This window comes from Bombina bombina, chromosome 5, assembly GCF_027579735.1.
Source record: "Bombina bombina isolate aBomBom1 chromosome 5, aBomBom1.pri, whole genome shotgun sequence".
NCBI lineage: Eukaryota > Metazoa > Chordata > Amphibia > Anura > Bombinatoridae > Bombina > Bombina bombina.
The window spans coordinates 1,084,661,910-1,084,684,695 of NC_069503.1; the positions used below are offsets into that span (position 1 = coordinate 1,084,661,910).

Below are 22,786 nucleotides of genomic sequence, written 5' to 3' on the forward strand. Positions count from 1 at the left end.
TAATTAATTAATATAACTTATACTCATGAAAACGAAACAGTTTAATAAAAGTATATACAATAAAATCAACATAAGATAGAAAGATCGTTTTCACTATTATACAAAGGACTCCTGAAGCCCAATAGAAAACATTAATACACATTAACTTTGACCCAGAATTGAAAACAGAACACATAATGGACACTAAAGGGGTTAACATGTTAAACTAAGTTGGGCAAGTGTTTTTAATTGACCTAATTAAATTGTGTATAAATTTGTGCTCTCACAGCACCAGATCAGAGGTCTATGAGTACGGCTCAGCAGAGCTGAAACGCGTAAGACCTGATCTGATGCCCTCTTCAGCTTTTTAACATGTCGTGTGTTAATGGTTTTAAATTTCAACAATACATTTCGCTTTGTTTTACCTGCATCCACGACTGGAAAATTGTTCGCTTTTACTTGGATATATATATATATATATATATATATATATATATGTATATATTTATGTATGTATGTGTGTGTATATATATATATATATATATATATATATACATACACACACACACGCACACATATTCACATATAAAATCAAGTGATGCCTTAACAACTGTTAAACTTTAATTGTCATCCTTAAAAAAAAAAAAAAAAAAGAGGCACATGCTTTACAATGTACGGCTATGACATTTGCTACAATGTTATGATCTAATGACAATATGGTTTAATTATATCTAGGGAGTGATAACATATTAAAGTGATAGTTTGTGAGTAAATAAATAAAAAAATAAAAATAAAACAAAGTTATGTCAGGTTATATGATTGCTTTATTGGCTTATGTTGGTTTTTAAAGTTATTTATTTTCTGTAGAATTGTATAATGTATGGGAAAGCCCTTATTGTGCCATTTAAATTAAATTAATATCATTGAATTTCCCTATAAAATATGTGTTGAGAGAAAAAATTGTGTTTTTTGCACAGGATGAATTTAAAATCATTCTCAGATGGTAGTGGCAGTTGAAGCCAATCACAAGCTTCACACATTATTTTGTTTCCGCTCCTTTTCTAATGTCTGTAAATGAAGTATTCTAAGAAATGATCTTGCTGGCTTATTATAGTGTAGAAAGTGAGATGGCCTGGATCATTTAAAAACGGACATGGTTTTCTGTTTAAAGGCACAGCAAAATCAAAATTAAACTTTTATGACTTAGAGCATACAACTTTAAATAACTTTCTAATTTATTTCTGTTATCTAATTTCTATCACTCTCTTGGCATCCTTTATTGAAAAACATATTTAGACTCAGGAGCAGCAATGAACTACTGGGAGCTAGATGCCATATACTTTTCACATATAAGAGAATGAAGCAAATTTGATAACAGAAGTACATTAGAAAGTTATTTAAACTTGTATGCTCTTCCTGAATTATGAAAGCAAAATGTGTTTCGTGTTCCTTTCACTTTGCCAATAAATTTGTCGTCTTCACTTTGTTTTTATTTCTCTACAAAAAATGTCTTCTGTGAAATGTCTTAAGCATGTATTTGCACACCCCTAAAGGTAAGTACTGATAACGTATATCATTTATAATTCAGAATTAACATTCATGTAAATGAATTGATCCCTGTTTCTGTTAAGTAGATCCATTGCCTTCAGTTGTAGGAGTGACTGCACCTTTAATGGAATATGAAACCCAAACAATTATTTTGTGATTCGGTCAGATAATACAATAAAAAAAAAAAAAAAAGTTTCCAGTTGATTTCTATTAGCAAGTTTGCTTCATTTGCGTGTTATTCTTTTTTTGAAGAGATACCCAGGTAGGTGCACTGCACGGCAGTAAAAAGTGCTGCCATCTGCTGCTCTTGTATATAAATAACATTGTTGCAAAACCTCCTGACCTGATTTTCAGCAAACGATATCAAGAGAACAAAGAGAATTTGATAATAGAAGTATATTAGAAAGTTGTTTAAAATTGTATGCTCTAGCTGAATCATGAAATAACATTTTGGGTTTCATGTCCCTTTAAGTCAGCCAGTGCTTTAAAGTTGTATGTTCATTATTTATTTTTTATTGTGAGCTTTTTCTGTCGCTGTGCCCTTGGTTGTGAGTATTTAATAATAATAATAATAATAATAATGTTTCTTTTTATAGCTTTGTGTGCTTCGAAGGAAGTGTGTTTGTCAGCTTTGTAAGATTCCTGCTTAAAACAATAATAGAATAGTAAAATAGGTTAAACTGTCATTTTATTTCCTTTTATTTAGGCCATTTCTTCTAAACCTCAGAGTCAGAAACCAAATGAAGCTGATATTAGCTGTTCTGGCATCACCATGAAATCTTCACGGTTACCACCTGTATTGTCTTCAGGGAAGGCTCGCAGCAGGAAAGACAAAAGTGATCCTGGGGACATACCAGGGTGTAAAAAGTCCCCAATTTCTCATATTGCTCCAGAGTTTAAGCAAGGCGAGGATTTGAGACCCAATTTTCTTTCCCTAATGATAAAAAAATAACATCATTTTTATATACAAAGCCACTAGGTTCCTTTTAGATTATAAATGGGACATAGAGGTCTAAATGGCACTTTTATGATTCAGTTAGGGAAAAAACAACTTTCCAGATTACCTCTGTTACTTTGTCCTGTTGGTGCCCTTTGTTGAAAGTCATGCCTGCCATTAGAAGTGGCAAATGCATATCCTTAGTTTGCACTTATCTGGAGCACTATATGGTGGTGGGTTTGCAACAATGTTTAACCCCTTAAAGACCACAATGTACCATGTATATCGCCGGTCGTTAAAGGGTTTACTTGTTTCTAATAGTGCGGGTCCAACCGTAAGTGGAGGGAACATGCAATTATACCCTCCCTCTCCTGTCACTGGAAAAGCACTTTGAATAACACAATCCCCATAGGAAGACCAGTGATGTACAGGGTTAATATTAAGGGGTTAGAATTGTTACAAATATTGTTGCAAAAAAAGTTACTGTATTGTGCTCAATATATGGTCTTCAACAAAGGATACCAAACATAATTTTCCAATAGAAGTAAATGAGAAAGTATATTGCATGTTATATCTGAATCATGGACGTTTAATTTTGACTTTATTTCCCATTAAACTAACACACAAATCAACCGATTTTTAGAAAGTTGTTGACATTTATAATGCACAGATACAGCAAATATATTCAACATTACAATTACAAAGAAAGCTTATGATTTCAATATTGTTTAAAAGTTATTTTGCTGAGACAAAATAGAGTATTTTCCATCCATCAGAATTCCCATTAAAACTACACTTCATGGCTTTATGTTAGGTTTTTAAATTCTAAGCCATTGCAATCTATTTGAAAACCCCTATCATAACACATATATCTTAAGCTTTTTACAATTATTTGTGGTACAATAAGACTCCCTAGAACCAAGGGTGACCAATCTTTTCGTTAGCGTGTACTTAAGCATGGCCCCTTTTTTAACACCTAAAGAAACATTACATTAAATCAAATTGTTCTTATGAATCCTGGCTGTACATCTGCAAATAAGACTTCGTATGGATTAAGAAGTAAATAAGCACTACATTGCAAAACTTAAAATAGCTGATATGCTCCAGGATAGTACACATTTGTGGCAGTGTGTTTAAAAAGGCACTTTTCAGTGTGTGCACTTACCTTGAAATATGTTTTTCTGCTCTTCTGTCTGCTCCTAGCCTTTAATAATGGTGTTGCGTGGTTTTATTGTGAAACATTCTTAAGAACACAAAATTCTGAGAGTTGTAGTTTCCCACATGCAGCCTTTAAGCATGTGTGAATTATGGCAGAAGCCCAGAAATGTGCCAACAAAATGTTTTTGTATTCCCGTTGAGCACACCTGCCCCTAGGTCTTGCATGTGGATTGCTCAAACCCATTCCATGCACAGTGTCTGTGATATCCGATTGGCTAGCAACAGCACATAAGCACCCTGCAATATAAGGGGTGTTTGGTGTGTTTGCTAATGGCTAGACCACCCACATGTCAAAACAAGAATGAAAATAGTTTATCACTGAGGAGGCAGTTGTGTTATTAGACATATCTTAATTCTAAATATAGTGTTTTAGGCGATTTAATTGCATAGTTCAGCTACAGTCATTCAGGGCAAGACTTAGAAATCCGACTGGCCCTTGAAAATTTTGAAGACCGCCCGAGGCCCCCCCCCCTCCCCAACCTGTTACTTTTCACCTTCCAGGAGCAGAACAGCCTTGAATAGATGCTCTATGCTGCGCACAAGGCACACTCTGTATCCTGGCCGGTGGGGGGGCACTCCCTCTGCACTTCTGGCTGTAATGAGGCACCGCAGAGCCGGTGGCTTACAGAGAAATTTCTCAGCATCCCGTTGGGCCAATCTGGCACTGTGAATCATTATTATTTTAAAAATATTGTAAGTTTGCCATCACTTAAATGATTATTAGCTAGTAAGTATTACCTCCTAATGCATATAATATATAACTAAAAACATATAATATATACTCAGCTGATTGATATAATGAGAATTGGCTAATTCAGCTTATTACATCAGCTGCGATTACACAACTGATATTGTATATTTAAGTTGAAAATATTCAGGAAGAAACAAACAATTTTTCAAACGTACATTCAACTTTCCATGGACACATGGCAGTTTTAGGCATATCTTACTGTTACCTAATTACTTGTTGTAGGTGACCCCGGAGTACATAATTTGATGGCTAGTCAAAAAATAGCAGGTGCCAAACAAGTTACGCAATATCTGAACATTTCCAGAATAGCTTGAGCATTCAAAGCTTGTATTATCGGTTTGGGAAAAGTAGTGTTTTGCTGGTTTGAGGTATAGTTTAATGTTATTATTTTTTAAAATCCCATATTTGCTTAAAGAATTAATTTAAATTTTAAAAACTAAACTTAGAAAATATCTGCAGTTATTTCTATAATTAAAAAAGTGATATGTCAAAGTAGTCTTTAATTTTAACACAATGCTCTCTATCAGAATGTTATCCGTACGCTTGTGATATCATGTATTCTTAACAGGTGGGTATACTACAAATAGTTTAGCGTACTTTTCCGCCTTATATATACTCCTCCCCTTCTGCTTTGATTCTTTTGCTAGCTATCTGAGGTTTGGTAATATGCTAATATTGCTATTAATATCTCTGATCTCGCATGAAGAGTGTGTGTGTTTTGCACAGTTGAGGAAATAGCATTTCCTATAAGCTTTTTCCGTTTTGGGCCTAACCTGGAATCTGTCATCAGAGATTTCAAAGATTGTCATTTAAGCTTCCTCTCTAAGCAAGGTGTCTTCTCTTATAAAAAAAATCTTTTAAAGGGACAGTGTGCTGTAAAATTTCCCCTTAATGTTTTTCCAGTTACTTGTTATACCAGCTGCAGAGTATAAATGTATGAGAATGTGTTCCAATAGGTTTATTTTAGTATATAAAACAGCTTTTTCTGGTTATTGAAATTGCAACCTAATACAATGGACTTATCTCTCTAATTATATACACAGCATTCCTTATTCTATTTCTCACTGTTAACAAAAAAAAAACAATACATAGAGAACAATAGAAAATGAACATTATCTTGGCCTTTTGGTAATAATTACCAGAACTGCCCACTCCCCTGGTTACCTATAAGAAGTAATTCTCAAGCACTACCTCTTCCTAGTTCTGTCTAGCCAAATGGTGGACAGAGCTCGGAAACATTCTCAGTAATTCATGGCACCAGGGCATTTGCAGTTTATTCTTTTGTTTTCATTTATTGACCCAATATTTCTTTGGCTCAGGCCATTGGTTTGGTGTGCGGTGGTAAGTTTCTCATTCCTTGCCGTGTTTGGGATGCCTTATTCCGCAATGTCATTGGGTGAAGTTTTGGGGGTCTAGTCTGAGGGCTGCTCTGGGTATGCACGTGTATGCTCTAAATTAGCCTCGGCTCTGGCCTTTTCTGGCATATTAGTATTGTTCTGTCAAATTTTCGGTATGGGTGGGGATACAACAGACTAAATTAACGGTTTCAAAAAACATAGTAAGGTAAGGAACTGTGTGAAGAAAAAAAGAGAAAAAAATGCAGTGCACTTTTAAGTTTTTTTTTAAATACTGGGTAGTATGATATTACACAAATGTAGCTGTCCCCATTCTTTCTGAAGGTTGAGGGTTTTTCTTCAAGCGACATAGTTTAGATTCTACAGACAGAATATCATTTATCAATGTTTTTTTTTTATGAGTCCCATTTCAAGATTTATTTATTTTTTAGGCCACTCCCCCTTGATTGGGTTAGTTCAATGCCAAAAAAAATCAGAAGGATGCTTGTATTTCTATTTATCAAGATTAATTCAAGTTCTTATAGAGCAATTTTATTTTTTAATTTTTGTTTCTTCTTTCTAAATTAGCAGAAAAGATCTTTTTCAAATTCCTTGCCTTTGTTTAACAAGTTCAGATTCCATCTCAGTCTCTCCTAATATAGTTATTTATGTAGTACCTTTTTAAGTGAGAGGTGTTGTTAGCCTGCCACACATTCAATTTAATTCAGGACCTTCAGTGCTTGTTCACAGATTTATCTTTCCAAGATGTTATTTGTTCTTGTTTTTGGGTGTCATCCTAGATTCAGATCTGTGGAGAGTCTTCCAATGAGGAAATCTAAAAGATATTCCATCTTTCAGTGAAGGATTGCATTGTTACCACTGATTTGATGATTGGATTTTCAACCCTACCAATCTCTCTAAAGCACTGTGTTTCAAACCTGTCCTCAGCCATCTCTAACAGGCCAGATTTTGAGCATATCTAAACTGGAGTACAGGTGAAATAATGATCTAGATACACGTTTTTTTACCTGCTCTCACCCAAGGTAATCCTAAAATACTGGCCTGTTGGGGAGGCCTGAGGACAAGTTTGAACACCAGTAATGTAAAGTGATCAGTTTGCATACATAAGCATTCATGGTTATCTCACAGCTGGTAGTTGGTAAAAGGACAAAAAGGGAAATTTTCTCGAGGGAATTTTTTTTCCTTTCATCCAACAGGATGTTTTTTTTTTTTTTACTTTTCAATATAGTGGTCATTTGGTGTGTGGTCTAGAATCATCTCAGGCCTTAAAGAGATGATCGTCTCCGGAGTACTTTGCCAACATGTTTGAATTGAGAACGATTTTTGAGCTTTGAATACCTTGGATACATTTTTGTTTTTGTTTGTTTTTTTAAATAAAGAAACGTGTAAAAATGTTATCTATAAATTAATCTATACATTTTTAATGTGGTTGCTTAAACCTCCATGAGGAAAATGCAAAGACATACTCTGTCAGAATCATTAATCCTCAAGTAATTGCAATAGATTTAATGACTGGAAGTTCCGAATAGCTTTCTCCTTTTGCTCTGCTTTCTAGGATATTTCAGAAGATCAGACAGCTCAAGGTGATGGCCATCTTTCTAATTCCAGTTTTTCTAATCTGCTCCTTCTGGCAAGTCAGAATCATTGGCTAATTACCTAGGTTCCTAGTCTTTTATTTCAGAGTACACCCACTAGTTAAGATTCTATGAGTTCACTTTGACTATAAAAAAGTACCTAATTAAGTTAGCATTATTAGCATAATACAACATGTAACAAGTAAAGTACAATAATGCACTGTATCAATTATTTATGTAGTCTCAAATTATCTGAGATTGCCCTCCGCCAATTACTTTTGCATATTTTTTCTCTCTCCAAATTCACAGAATTGTTTGATGTTTGTAAGAATGACAGATGGAAATTTATTGTTTTCTAAGCCATTTAAAGGGACAGTTTACTCAAAATTTGTCTACCCTTTAATTTGTTCCCATTGATCCACTTTACCTGCTGGAGTGTATTAAATTGTTTACAAGTATTTCTATTACCCTTATATTGGCATTTGAAATAGTTTATTTAGCCTGTGGTATCCCCACCCATCCTGAAAGTTTTTGGCCTCAAGGTCAAGCTGTGTAAATACAGCCAGTAGAAGAAATTACACTCCCACTGGGTTATAGAAGAGATAAGGTAATTAAATGTTGATTTTCCATTGTTCTCTTCAAGTATTGGTGATTGGTTTGTAGACGGATATAAGACTAAGAAGCAGGTATATGTACACAATGTGATAAGGTAATAAGATCTGATTATACCTACAAGCTCAACCCATTTTATTAGGTTGTGGCTTCAAAACACAAAATCGGCTAATTCGTATACACAAATCTTAAAAAGCTAATTCTCATACATTTTATACTCTGCAGCTGGGAAAAACATTAAGGGAAAAACAATTTTATAGTATACTGTAGCTTTAAGTGCGACGTGTGGCTAATAAATAGAATCTACGCATGATCCTCCACATCTCCCCTGTCTCTTCTATCCCCACTTGTATCGCTCTCTGTGCCCACACTACAGCCACAATTGCCTCCTGGAGGATCCACTTAATTTGTTTGTATATTTCTACGTAGTTCTGTTTCAGCGTTTTAGGTTTTTAAAGCGTTGATCATTTAAAAGTACTTTGTACTCAAATTGTTTATAGCATCCACATAAATGAACAGCAATTAAAAATGTTGATTTATTTTTTTTTCACCTGAAAATTATGAAGTAAAATCTATTTAAACTTAATCTAATACAGCAGTATCAAGTGTGTATTTACTAAAGCTTGTTGATGGATAGGAACGTCCTGCTATTAATAGTTACATATTAGCCACTGAGCACTTAAAGGGACATGAAACCCAAAAATGTTCTTTTATGATTTAGGTAGAACAAACAATTTTAAACAACTTTTCAGTTTACTTCTATTATCAAATTTGCTTCATTCTCTTGGTATCGTTTGCTGAAGGAGCAGCAATGATCTACTGGTTTCTAACTGAACACATGGGTGAGACAATTACAATCAGTATATATATATGCAGCCACCAATCAGCAGCTACAGCCTAGGTTCTTTGCTGCTCCTGAGCTTTCCTAGATAAACCTTTCAGCAAAGGATAACAAGAAAAGGAAGCAAATTAAATAATAGAAGTAAATTGGAAAGTTGTTTAAAATTGTATGCTCTGTCTAAACCATGGATGTTTATGACTTTACTGTGCCTTTAAATTACATCACTGTATTATTTTCATTTTAAATGTAAACTGCATTATCACTTTTTTTTCAGGTAAAAAAAAATACTTTTTTTTTTTTTTTTAATCTGCTCTCTCATATGGATGTTATAATTTTTAAGTACAGTGCGCCTTTATAATAAGACTGTAGAAGTGTGCAATGTGCTTTGCTATAATTATTATAAACAAATTCAGAAGTCGCCACTCATTTTTAATCTATAGACACCCCTGGAATACAGCAATTTACCTGTTGCCGTCTAACAGCCAAGTAAGATTGTAAACTTCCACCATAACAGTGCAGTACGATACCTCTACTAAAACAAAACAAACCACAACAAAAAAACAATATGCAAGCAACATTTACCTAAAACAAATTTGTACAATTTTTAGGTTGGATCACAGATTATTAGATAGCGTTTTAACCCTTTTCTTTTTAATTGGTCTTCAAAATCACTTAAAGAGATTCCATGGTGATGCTCTTGTGTTTCCTAATCAATGAAAGATCTTTTTTTATAGGTACGATACACTCTGCACAACCAATGAATCTTTGTAGGTCTTCTGCACGTAACAATAGAAGACGAAGATCTCACCGTGTAGCCCCTTCTATACCGCTTGATTTCACATCTGCTTCCTTGTGTGATGGAAAAGGATTGCAGAAGTATCAAATGCAGCAAGAACTTTCAATAGCAATGGGTAATTTATTCATTTAATATGGGGCTAGAGGGGGATTCTTGTAGGAAAAAAAGGATTCAGTATTTAATGGTGTTACATTGTTCCTTGCCTTGAAAGCCGACTGGACTTGTGCAGTTTTGTATGCTAATAGATTATGTATGCATTGTATGGGATAAGTTTGTGCTTTCTCTTATTCATGCTCTTAGGTTATAAAACGGACACTCCGGCATGTAATAAAAACAAATGTCACGCATTTCCATACTCTTAAAACATTTTCTTATTGTCAAATTATTACAAACCTACTATAGAGTTAATGCTAAAATTTCTATAGCCTGAAACCGTATTTGCTTAACCTTCTTTTTTTTTTTACACTGCATAATTGAATAGCTTTACTGGCAACTTTTATGCAAAACAATTGAATTATTTCTGCACTTAAACAGCACTTTTATTTTTTATTAAATAGAAGTGTTAACCTGGATCAAATCTGACTTTTTCATGAAGGGTAATGTTTTTGTCTTCAGAACTTGTGCAGAATACACATGCATGGGCAGAGGTGGAAACCCTTGGCACACTTGCCCATGGTAACACGCTCAAAATATTTTGGAGCATGACACACATTACTTCTCCTGGACTACCATGATACTGCCCACTGCTAGCGGCATACTAGTTTTTTCAAAATGTATAGGTTTGCAACCCTTGTACTAGGTTCACTTTTTCCTCACTCAACTACATACAACTATAGATACTTTTTGGTGTTGCCTTGTGCCATTTGAAATGTCTTATATGCCTGGTCCACGGGACATCACATTATAATATTTTGTCACATTCTTTTGTTTGTATAGTAACCGATGTTGCCTATATGCCTCCCGAGAAGCTTGAACACTGTGTTCCTCTTGATCTGAGTCGTAGTGCGGAGGTTTCAACACCTTTAGTCATTGAAACAAATTTCCACATTGACTGTCCCAGTAAAGAAAAAGAAAACATACAAACGATAACCTTTTCTACTAAAGCTGTAGCTGAAGGCAAAATAGCTTCAACTTCATCAGGTAAAAATAAAGTTTCAGTTCCCCAGTTCTCAGCCTATTCATTGATCTGTGTAAATGGATAATGTTATTACTTTTTCTTTGTTTTCTGTATAACTCTATCATCATTACTACAGGGAACTTGTTTATGAATGCTGGTAGTTTACACTATTTTGTACCCCATAAAAATGGTGATCATTTGACTGAGGGGGATAAATCTTTAGGAGTGGAATATACTTGCAACACAAGCATTTTACAATTAGACAATCAACAACAAATATGTCACAGAAAAATGATTGCTTCTGACACACAGCCAGTAGCGTTCTTGCTTCCTGGTTTCCAAGCCAAAATGTATCACTAGATGGTTTTTTAAGCATCATTCCTGGTTTGGATTGTCCTGAATGCTCTTAATTAAATATCCCTCTCCAAGAAGGAAACTATTGAATGAAAGGTCTTTTACAGGTGACACACATTAGTAACCAAGGACTGAAGTATCCCCGTGGTTCTGTTTATCTGAGCATTTTGTTAAGTGGAATAAAGAAGACAATGAAAAGTTCAGATTACTCCCAGTGACATTTGCATGCCTGGTCTCTGGACCTTAGTGGGAAGCAGTTGAGGACAGGCTTACCTCTTCAGCTGTGTTGAGAGATTTAGATAATTGACTTGAAAATACTCCCTTCGTGCACTGCTATTCCTGACAGGTATTTTGGAAGACAAGGCAAAAATACATATCCTTGCATTTGGCCTGTATAGCTACTGAATTTAAGACAATAACAATATAAATGCTTCAAAATGTTATTTTGGAGATTTTTAGGGACCTTATCACAAGTGATTTACCATCAAAATAACCACTTCATGTTTCCCCAGAGTGGATTTGATTCTGTTTCAAACTGATTTCTGTTATATATATATATATATATATATATATATATATATATATATATATATATATATTTAGTTCAGTTTAAGTTGAAGTGCAGAAATACAATTTTGTGCTTGATGCGGTCTTCCCTGTTGAACAAGAACTGCAACGTCCAGAATCGGCTTGGTAACTACATGACAAACAGCAGCCATTCACTACACTGTACTGTGCTATTCAGAGTAGTCTTTCAGCTGTATGGAAATGCATTCTTATTTTTTTTTTTTTTTATGCAATTTGGCCGTGAATTGTCCCCAGATCAATAGATTTTGTCTTTGTATTGGAAAATGGTCTAGTCTAAAAATATACAACAAAGGGTTTTTTTTGGTTAAGCACACCACAAAAAGACTATTTGCAACCTAGCACACACATTGTGGAAGTGCTACCAAGGTGACCAGCAATAATTAATTGAAAATAGTCTAAAAATATACTAGCTTTTGCATTTTAGAACACAAAAAAAAGACACAGGCAGATAAGATTGTTACTTACTGGCAGGGAAAATGGAAATTTGTAATAATATTTCAGAATACCACATTAGGTGAATTGTACTACATCGTATCATGTCTGCTAGCACTTTGATAAATATGCCGCATAGTCTGAACTTCAAATGAGTAGGTTTTTTTTTTCTGACAAATTTCAGTTATGTCTATTTTCATTCTTCCTGTATCATGTGACAACCATCAGCCAATCACATATGCTTTTACCTATATTATGTGAATTCTTGCACATGCTCAGTAGGATCTGATGACTCAAAGTGTAAATATAAAAAGATTGCAGATTTTGTTAATGGAAGTAAATTGGAAAGTTGTTTAAAATTGCTGCTCTATCTGAATCATGAAAGTTTAAATTTGACTTGAGTACCCCCTTTAATAGACTACAGCATAGTGTAAATATAAGTTTTTATATACACTAGGGAACATTCTGCGACTCGCTTTATTGCTATATTCGCTTTATTGCAGTGGTCTGGAAACAAACGCCCCAATATTTCCGTGGTACGCCTGTATGCAGTTATAATGGGGTATATGCCTGAGTTACATTTAAGTGGACATTCTAATACAAAACTACACGCTGTAATTTACTAGTGCACATGCTTTTTGTTTTTCTTATCTTAGTACGCATTTAATTTCCACTAAGGAAAGTTGTGTAGGAATAACGAGCTTTGCAGCTCCCAAACAGAACTTTGCTGCCGATTGGTGGCTGTGTGCAGTTTGGTCTCCAGCATTATGGAACTGTATTGGGTTAAACATGTGTTTAATCCCTTTGCAAGAAAAAAATAACTCATTGTATGCTAGGGCAAGTGATGCAAAATGTATATGCTTTAATGAATTAGAGGATGTCATTTTTGCCCTAGAATATCCTTTTAACTCAAGCTGCTAACAATAATATATGGGAAATCCGTCATATTTTAGGCACATATCACACATTCTATGCAGTGTTGTAAGTTACATTTTCCCCCATTTACTCTGCATATAGGGGGAAATGCGCAAAGGTTTAAATTTTGTCTGATTGATCTATGAATAAATGTGAAGCATATACTGTTTGCTAGACTTATACAGACTCTTTCATGCTGTTATATCAGCACAGATTCTTAAATAGACAGCATGAGCAAAAGAGCCCTCCCTAAACTCCCCACAAAGCAAGTGGCACTGACTGCTCTTACTGTTACATGCTGGAAATGGAGGGGAGGGCGTTGCCGGCTGCTTTTCTAGACTAGAGCACCACGGATGAGTTAATGAAACAGGATCTTACATGTGTTTCCTGCTTTTTAGTCTAAGCTATTCATCATGCAAATGACCTGTTGATTAAAATCTCACCAGCAGGGATAGAAATCGCGCAAAATCTTTGTGGACTTTATTTTACAATTATGTTGTAATATAGGTGTCTATCATTTACATCCAGAGCTCTGCATAGCAAGATAAACCTCTCATTTTCCTTTCTAACATCTCGCCAGATCTTAGAGCTTTAAATCATTGTGCCCAAAGTGTTTATATGTAATAATGTTAAAGGAACATTGTTGTAAAAAAAATGGCATGCTGTAATTTATTAGAACATGTAGTCGTTTGTGTTGGAAATCTGAGTGTTTAACCAAGAGCTCTCCTGTGACTGCTGCTGTCTTTTGTCTCACTGGCTGTCTCCTGTTCACAACCAGCAGTTCGCTGCAGCTCCCAAACGGGACTTTATCTTGTGTTTAACCCCTTTGTGTGTGCAAACACTGAACACATTGCATTGTAATTTTTTCATTTATTATGCGCTAGTCTGCTTTCTCAATCAACACTGTTAAATGTCCCTTTTAAGAACAACACAAATCACTTTAGAAAGTCGTAGAACACAAATAATCACATTGTATTGAAGTGGACTGTGCAAAATGTAAAGAGAGGAAAGCACATGGAAGAAAATGGGATTATCGTACTAATATAATAAATACAAAATAATTTACACTCTTTATACACATTCTCAGATATTTGTTTTTAACTCACTTCATGCCAGGGGCAAGTTCTGATGTAAATACTTGTTTAAAAAATAAAATCACGCGATCGTCGATGCAATCACATGATTACAAGGCCGGAATCGGATCATGTGGGACTGCCTACAATGCTAGCCATGCCCCTAGCCTGATTTCCCATTAAACAAATAGAGGAGGGTGTTTCATGCCGTCCTATTGGCATTAAAACCCAGTGCTGTTAGGACGACATGCAGCATCCTAACGGCATTAAGCGGTTAAATATAGCCTTGAAATCTGAAACAATGCAGTTTATTTTGTATAAACCTGCTACCATTGTATTTTTTTTCAGTGGGATATAATGTAAGAAACTTATTAAACATATTTTCTTGTAGTATGTATAATTCCCTATAACATCTTCATCTAAATGGATTATTTGATGTCATTAATTTCCGTACATGTCTAATTAACCTAGCTTAAAGGGACACCGAACCCTAATTTTTTCTTTTGTGATTCAGATAGAGCATGCAATTTCTTTCATGTAATTAGCAACAGCCCATGAGCTAGTGACGTATGGGATATACATTCCTACCAGGAGGGGCAAAGTTTCCCAAACCTTAAAATGCCTATAAATACACCCCTCACCACACCCACAATTCAGTTTTACAAACTTTGCCTCCGATGGAGGTGGTGAAGTAAGTTTGTGCTAGATTCTACGTTGATATGCGCTCCGCAGCAAGTTGGAGCCCGGTTTTCCTCTCAGCGTGCAGTGAATGTCAGAGGGATGTGAGGAGAGTATTGCCTATTTGAATGCAGTGATCTCCTTCTACGGGGTCTATTTCATAGGTTCTCTGTTATCGGTCGTAGAGATTCATCTCTTACCTCCCTTTTCAGATCGACGATATACTCTTATATATACCATTACCTCTGCTGATTCTCGTTTCAGTACTGGTTTGGCTTTCTACAAACATGTAGATGAGTGTCCTGGGGTAAGTAAATCTTATTTTCTGTGACACTCTAAGCTATGGTTGGGCACTTTGTTTATAAAGTTCTAAATATATGTATTCAAACATTTATTTGCCTTGACTCAGAATGTTCAACTTTCCTTATTTTTCAGACAGTCAGTTTCATATTTGGGATAATGCATTTGAATTAATCATTTTTTCTTACCTTCAAAAATTTGACTCTTTTTTTCCTGTGGGCTGTTAGGCTCGCGGGGGCTGAAAATGCTTCATTTTATTGCGTCATTCTTGGCGCGGACTTTTTTGGCGCAAAAATTATTTTCGTTTCCGGCGTCATACGTGTCGCCGGAAGTTGCGTCATTTTTTGACGTTATTTTGCGCCAAAAATGTCGGCGTTCCGGATGTGGCGTCATTTTTGGCGCCAAAAGCATTTAGGCGCCAAATAATGTGGGCGTCTTATTTGGCGCTAAAAAATAAGGGCGTCGCTTTTGTCTCCACATTATTTAAGTCTTATTTTTTCATTGCTTCTGGTTGCTAGAAGCTTGTTCTTTGGCATTTTTTTCCCATTCCTGAAACTGTCATTTAAGGAATTTGATAAATTTTGCTTTATATGTTGTTTTTTCTCTTACATATTGCAAGATGTCTCACGTTGCATCTGAGTCAGAAGATACTACAGGAAAATCGCTGTCTAGTGCTGGAGCTACCAAGCTAAGTGTATCTGCTATAATTTTTGGTATCTGTTTCTCCAGCTGTTGTTTGTATTGCATGTCATGACAAACTTATTAATGCAGATAAAATTTCCTTTAGTACTGTTACATTACCTGTTGCTGTTCCGTCAACATCTAATTTTCAGAGTGTTCCTGATAAACATAAGAGATTTTATTTTTTACATCTATTAAGAAGGCTATGTCTGTTATTTCTCCTTCTAGTTTACATAAAAGTCTTTTAAAACTTCTCTTTTTTCAGATGAATTTTTAAATGAACATCATCATTCTGATACTGATAATGGTTCTTCTGGTTCAGAGGTTTCTGTCTCAGAGGTTGATGCTGATAAATCTTTGTATTGTTCAAGATGGAATTTATTCGTTCTTTATTTAAAGAAGTATTAATTGCATTAGAAATAGAGGATTCTGGTCCTCTTGATACTAAATCTAAACGTTTAAATAAGGTTTTTAAATCTCCTGTAGTTATTCCAGAAGTGTTTTATCTCCCTGATGCTATTTCTGAAGTAATTTCCAGGGAATGGAATAATTTGGGTAATTCTTTTACTCCTTCTAAACGTTTAAGCAATTATATCCTGTGCCATCTGACAGATTAGAGTTTTTTTGGGACAAAATCCCTAAGGTTATGGGTCTGTCTCTACTCCTGCTAAATGTGCTACTATTCCTACGGCAGATAGTAATTCATTTAAGGATCCTTTAGATAGGAAAATTGAATCCTTTCTAAGAAAAGCTTACTTATGTTCAGGTAATCTTCTTAGACCTGCTATATTTTTAGCGGATGTTGCTGCAGCTTCAACTTTTTGGTTAGAAGCTTTAGCGCAACAAGTAACAGATCATAATTTTATAGCATTATTATTATTCTATAACATGCTAATAATTTTATTGGTGATACCATCTTTTGATATCATTAGAGTTGATGTCAGGTATATGTCTCTAGCTATTTTAGCTAGAAAAGCTTTATGGATTAAACTTGGAATGCTGATATGTTTTCTAAGTCAACTTTGCTTTCCTTTTCTTTCCAGGGTAATAAATTATTATTTCAACTGTTTCTGGAAGGAAGGGAACTTTTTTACCAAAGGATAAAAAATCTAAGGTAAATTTAGGTCTAATAATCATTTTCGTTCCTTTCCTCACAATAAGGAACAAAAGCCTGATCCTTCATCCTCAGGAGCGGTATCAGTTTGGAAACTATTTCCAGTTTGGAATATATCCAAGCCTTATAGAAAACCTATAACCAGCTCCTAAGTACCCATGAAGGTGCGGACCTTATTCCAGCTCAGCTGGTATGGGGCAGATTACGTTTTCTTCAAAGAAATTTTGATCAATTCCGTTCTCAATTTCTGTTTTCAGAACATTGTTTCAGAAAGGTACAGAATTGGCTTCAGTTAAGGCCTCCTGCTAAGAGATTTTTTTCTTTCCCGTGTCCCAGTTAACACAGCAAAGGCTCAGCATTTCTGAAATGTGTTTCAGATCTAGAGTTGGCTGGAGTAATTATGCCAGTTCCAGTTCTGGAACAGGGGCTGGGGTTTTATTTTATCTCTTCATTGTACCAAAGAAGGTCAATTCCTTCAGACCAGTTCCGGATCTATCAATATTGAATCGTTATGTAAAGATACCAACATTCAGTTTCTGTAGGACTGTCCTGCCTTTTGTTTAGCAAGGGCATTATATGTCTACAATAGATTTACAGGATGTGTATCTGCATATTCCGATTCATCCAGATTACTTTTAGTGTCTGAGATTCTCTTTTTAGACAAGCATTACCAGTTTTGTGGCTCTACCGTTTGGCCTAGCCTCAGTTCCAAGAATTTTTTTTCAAAGGTTCTCGGTGCCCTTCTTTCTGTAATCAGAGAACAGGGTTTTGGTATTTCCTTATTGGACGATATCTGGGTACTTGCTCAGTCTTCTCATTTTCGAAGAATCTCATACGAATCGACTTGTGTTGTTTCTTCAAGTTCATGGTTGGAGGATCAATTTACCAATCGGTTCATTGATTCCTCAGACAAGGGTAACCTTTTTAGGTTTCTAGAATAGATTCAGTGTCTATGACTCTGTCCTTGTCAGACAAGAGAAGTTTAACATTGATTTCAGCTTGTCAAAACCTTCAGTCACAATCATTCCCTTTGGTAGCCTTATGCATGGAAATTTTAGGTCTTAGGACTGCCGCATCAGATGCGATCTCCTTTGCTCGTTTTCACATGCGACCTCTTCAGCTCTGTATGCTGAACCAATGGTGCAGGGATTACTCAAAGATATCTCAATTAATATCTTTAAACAGATTATACGACACTCTCTGACATGGTGGACAGATCACCATCGTTTAGTTCAGGGGGCTTCTTTGTTCTTCCGACCTGGACTATAATCTCAACAGATGCAAGTCTTACAGGTTGGGGAGCTGTGTGGGGGTATCTGACGGCACAAGGGGTTTGGGAATCTCAGGAGGTGAGATTTCCGATCAATATTTTGGAACTCCGTGCAATTTCAGAGCTCTTCAGTCTTGGCCTCTTCTGAAGAGAGAGTTGTTCATTTGTTTTCAGATAGACAATGTCACAACTGTGGCATACATCAATCATCAAGGAGGGACTCACAGTCCTCTGGCTATGAAAGAAGTATCTCGAATTTTGGTTTGGGCAGGAATCCAGCTCCTGTCTAATCTCTGCGGTTCATATCCCAGGTATGGACAATTGGAAAGCGGATTATCTCAGTCGCCAAACGTTGCACCTGGGCGAATGGTCTTCACCCAGAGGTATTTCCTCAGATTGTTCAAATGTGGGAACTCCCAGAAATAGATCTGATGGCTTCTCATCTAAACAAGAAACTTCCCTGGTATCTGTCCGGATCCAGGGATCCTCGGGCGGAGGCAGTGGATGCATTATCTCTTCCTTACAAGTGTCATCCTGCCTATATCTTTCCGCCTCTAGTTCTTCTTCCAAGGGTATTCTCCAATATTCTAAAGGAATGCTCGTTTGTCCTGCTGGTAGCTCCAGCATGGCCTCACAGGTTTTGGTATGCGGATCTTGTCCGGATGGCCTCTTGCCAGCTGTGGACTCTTCCGTTAAGACCAGTCTTTCTGTCTCAAGGTTCTTTTTTCCATCAGGATCTCAAAACCTTAATTTCTTTCATGTAATTAGCAAGAGTCCATGAGCTAGTGACGTATGGGATATACATTCCTACCAGGAGGGGCAAAGTTTCCCAAACCTTAAAATGCCTATAAATACACCCCTCACCACACCCACAATTCAGTTTTACAAACTTTGCCTCCGATGGAGGTGGTGAAGTAAGTTTGTGCTAGATTCTACGTTGCTATGCGCTCCGCAGCAAGTTGGAGCCCGGTTTTCCTCTCAGCGTGCAGTGAATGTCAGAGGGATGTGAGGAGAGTATTGCCTATTTGAATGCAGTGATCTCCTTCTACGGGGTCTATTTCATAGGTTCTCTATCGGTCGTAGAGATTCATCTCTTACCTCCCTTTTCAGATCGACGATATACTCTTATATATACCATTACCTCTGCTGATTCTCGTTTCAGTACTGGTTTGGCTTTCTACAAACATGTAGATGAGTGTCCTGGGGTAAGTAAATCTTATTTTCTGTGACACTCTAAGCTATGGTTGGGCACTTTATTTATAAAGTTCTAAATATATGTATTCAAACATTTATTTGCCTTGACTCAGAATGTTCAACATTCCTTATTTTTCAGACAGTCAGTTTCATATTTGGGATAAATGCATTTGTTTCAATCATTTTTTCTTACCTTAAAAAATTTGACTTTTTCCCTGTGGGCTGTTAGGCTCGCGGGGGGCAGAAAATGCTTCATTTTATTGCGTCATTCTTGGCGCAGACTTTTTTGGCGCAAAAATTTTTTTCTGTTTCCGGCGTCATACGTGGCGCCGGAAGTTGCGTCATTTTTTGACGTTTTTTTGCGTAAAAAATGTCGGCGTTCCGGATGTGGCGTCATTTTTGGCGCCAAAAGCATTTAGGCGCCAAATAATGTGGGCGTCTTTTTTAGCGCTAAAAATATGGGCGTCATTTTTGTCTTCACATTATTTAAGTCTCATTATTTATTGCTTCTGGTTGCTAGAAGCTTGTTCACTGGCATTTTTTTCCCATTCCTGAAACTGTCATTTAAGGAATTTGATCAATTTTGCTTTATATGTTGTTTTTTTCTTTTACATATTGCAAGATGTTCCACGTTGCAACTGAGTCAGAAGATACTTCAGGAAAATCACTGCACAGTGCTGGAGCTACCAAGCTAAGTGTATCTGCTATAAACTTTTGGTATCTGTTTCTCCAGCTGTTATTTGTATTGCATGTCATGTCAAACTTATTAATGCAGATAAAATTTCCTTTAGTACTGTTACATTACCTGTTGCTGTTCCGTCAACATCTAATTTTCAGAGTGTTCCTGATAACATAAGAGATTTTTTTTTTTTTTTTTAAATCCATTAAGAAGGCTATGTCTGTTATTTCTCCTTCTAGTATACATAAAAGTCTTTTAAAACTTCTCTTTTTTCAGATGAATTTTTAAATGAACATCATCATTCTGATACTGATAATGGTTCTTCTGGTTCAGAGGTTTCTGTCTCAGAGGTTGATGCTGATAAATCTTTGTATTTGTTCAAGATGGAATTTATTCGTTCTTTACTTAAAGAAGTGTTATTTGCATTAGAAATAGAGGATTCTGGTCCTCTTGATACTAAATGTAAACGTTTAAATAAGGTTTTTAAATCTCCTGTAGTTATTCCAGAAGTGTTTTATCTCCCTGATGCTATTTCTGAAGTAATTTCCAGGGAATGGAATAATTTGGGTAATTTATTTACTCCTTCTAGACGTTTATGCAAATTATATCCTGTGCCATCTGACAGATTAGAGTTTTTTGGGACAAAAATCCCTAAGGTTATGGGGCTGTCTCTACTCCTGCTAATGTACTACTATTCCTACGGCAGATAGTACTTCATTTAAGGATCCTTTAGATAGGAAAATTGAATCCTTTCTAAGAAAAGCTTACTTATGTTCAGGTAATCTTCTTAGACCTGCTATATTTTTAGCGGATGTTGCTGCAGCTTCAACTTTTTGGTTAGCAGCTTTAGCGCAACAAGTAACAGATCATAATTTTATAGCATTATTATTATTCTATAACATGCTAATAATTTTATTGGTGATACCATCTTTTGATATCATTAGAGTTGATGTCAGGTATATGTCTCTAGCTATTTTAGCTAGAAAAGCTTTATGGATTAAACTTGGAATGCTGACATGTCTTCTAAGTCAACTTTGCTTTCCCTTTCTTTCCAGGGTAAATAATCATTTTCGTTCCTTTCCTCACAACAAGGAACAAAAGCCTGATCCTTCATCCTCAGGAGCGGTATCAGTTTGGAAACTATTTCCAGTTTGGAATATATCCAAGCCTTATAGAAACCTATAGCCAGCTCCTAAGTACCTATGAAGGTGCGGCCCTTATTCCAGCTCAGCTGGTATGGGGCAGATTACGTTTTCTTCAAAGAAATTTGGATCAATTCCGTTCTTAATCTCTGGTTTCAGAAACATTGTTTCAGAAAGGTACAGAATTGGCTTCAGTTAAGGCCTCCTGCTAAGAGATTCTTTTCTTTCCCGTGTCCCAGTTAACACAGCAAAGGCTCAGCATTTCTGAAATGTTTTTCAGATCTAGAGTTGGCTGGAGTATTTATGCCAGTTCCAGTTCTGGAACAGGGGCTGGGGTTTTATTTTATCTCTTCATTGTACCAAAGAAGGTCAATTCCTTCAGACCAGTTCCGGATCTATCATTATTGAATCGTTATGTTAGGATACCAACATTCAAGATGGTTACTGTAGGACTTTCCTGCCTTTTGTTTAGCAAGGGCATTATATGTCTACAATAGATTTACAGGATGTGTATCTGCATATTCCGATTCATCCAGATCACTTTTAGTGTCTGAGATTCTCTTTTTAGACAAGCATTACCAGTTTTGTGGCTCTACCGTTTGGCCTAGCCTCAGTTCCAAGAATTTTTTTTTCAAAGGTTCTCGGTGCCCTTCTTTCTGTAATCAGAGAATAGGGTTTTGGTATTTCCTTATTTGGACGATATCTTGGTACTTGCTCAGTCTTCTCATTTTCGAAGAATCTCATACGAATCGACTTGTGTTGTTTCTTCAAGTTCATTGTTGGAGGATCAATTTACCAATCAGTTCATTGATTCCTCAGACAAGGGTAACCTTTTTAGGTTTCTCGATAAATTCAGTGTCTATGACTCTGTCCTTGTCAGACAAGAGAAGTTTAACATTGATATCAGCTTGTCAAAACCTTCAGTCACAATCATTCCCTTTGGTAGCCTTATGCATGGAAATGTTGGGTCTTAGGACTGCCGCATCAGATGCGATCTCCTTTGCTCGTTTTCACATGCAACCTCTTCAGCTCTGTATGCTGAACCAATGGTGCAGGGATTAGTCAAAGATATCTCAATTAATATCTTTAAACCGATTTTATGACACTCTCTGACATGGTGGACAGATCACCATCGTTTAGTTCAGGGGGCTTCTTTGTCCTTCCGACCTGGACTATAATCTCAACAGATGCAAGTCTTACAGGTTGGGGAGCTGTGTGGGGGTATCTGACGGCACAAGGGGTTTGGGAATCTCAGGAGGTGAGATTTCCGATCAATATTTTGGAACTCCGTGCAATTTTCAGAGCTCTTCAGTCTTGGCCTCTTCTGAAGAGAGAGTTGTTCATTTGTTTTCAGATAGACAATGTCACAACTGTGGCATACATCAATCATCAAGGAGGGACTCACAGTCCTCTGGCTATGAAAGAAATATCTTGAATTTTGGTTTGGGCGGAATCCAGCTCCTGTCTAATCTCTGCGGTTCATATCCCAGGTATGGACAATTGGAAAGCGGATTATCTCAGTCGCCAAACGTTGCATCCGGGCGAATGGTCTCTTCACCCAGAGGTATTTTTTCAGATTGTTCAAATGTGGGAACTTCCAGAAATAGATCTGATGGCTTCTCATCTAAACAAGAAACT

At 36.2% G+C, this 22,786-nt stretch overlaps 1 protein-coding gene across 4 annotated transcripts in view; it reads left to right on the plus strand.

The window, feature by feature from the left end:
• PHF20L1 (PHD finger protein 20 like 1) overlaps positions 1-22,786 on the plus strand; it is a 584,626-nt gene that overhangs the window by 233,558 nt on the left and 328,282 nt on the right. For all 4 annotated transcript variants that reach the window (XM_053715368.1, XM_053715369.1, XM_053715370.1 and 1 more), the window contains 3 exons: positions 2,234-2,432; positions 9,550-9,726; positions 10,548-10,751. In XM_053715368.1, the coding sequence (XP_053571343.1) occupies positions 2,234-2,432; positions 9,550-9,726; positions 10,548-10,751 (580 nt within the window). The remainder of the gene's footprint in view (positions 1-2,233; positions 2,433-9,549; positions 9,727-10,547; positions 10,752-22,786) is intronic.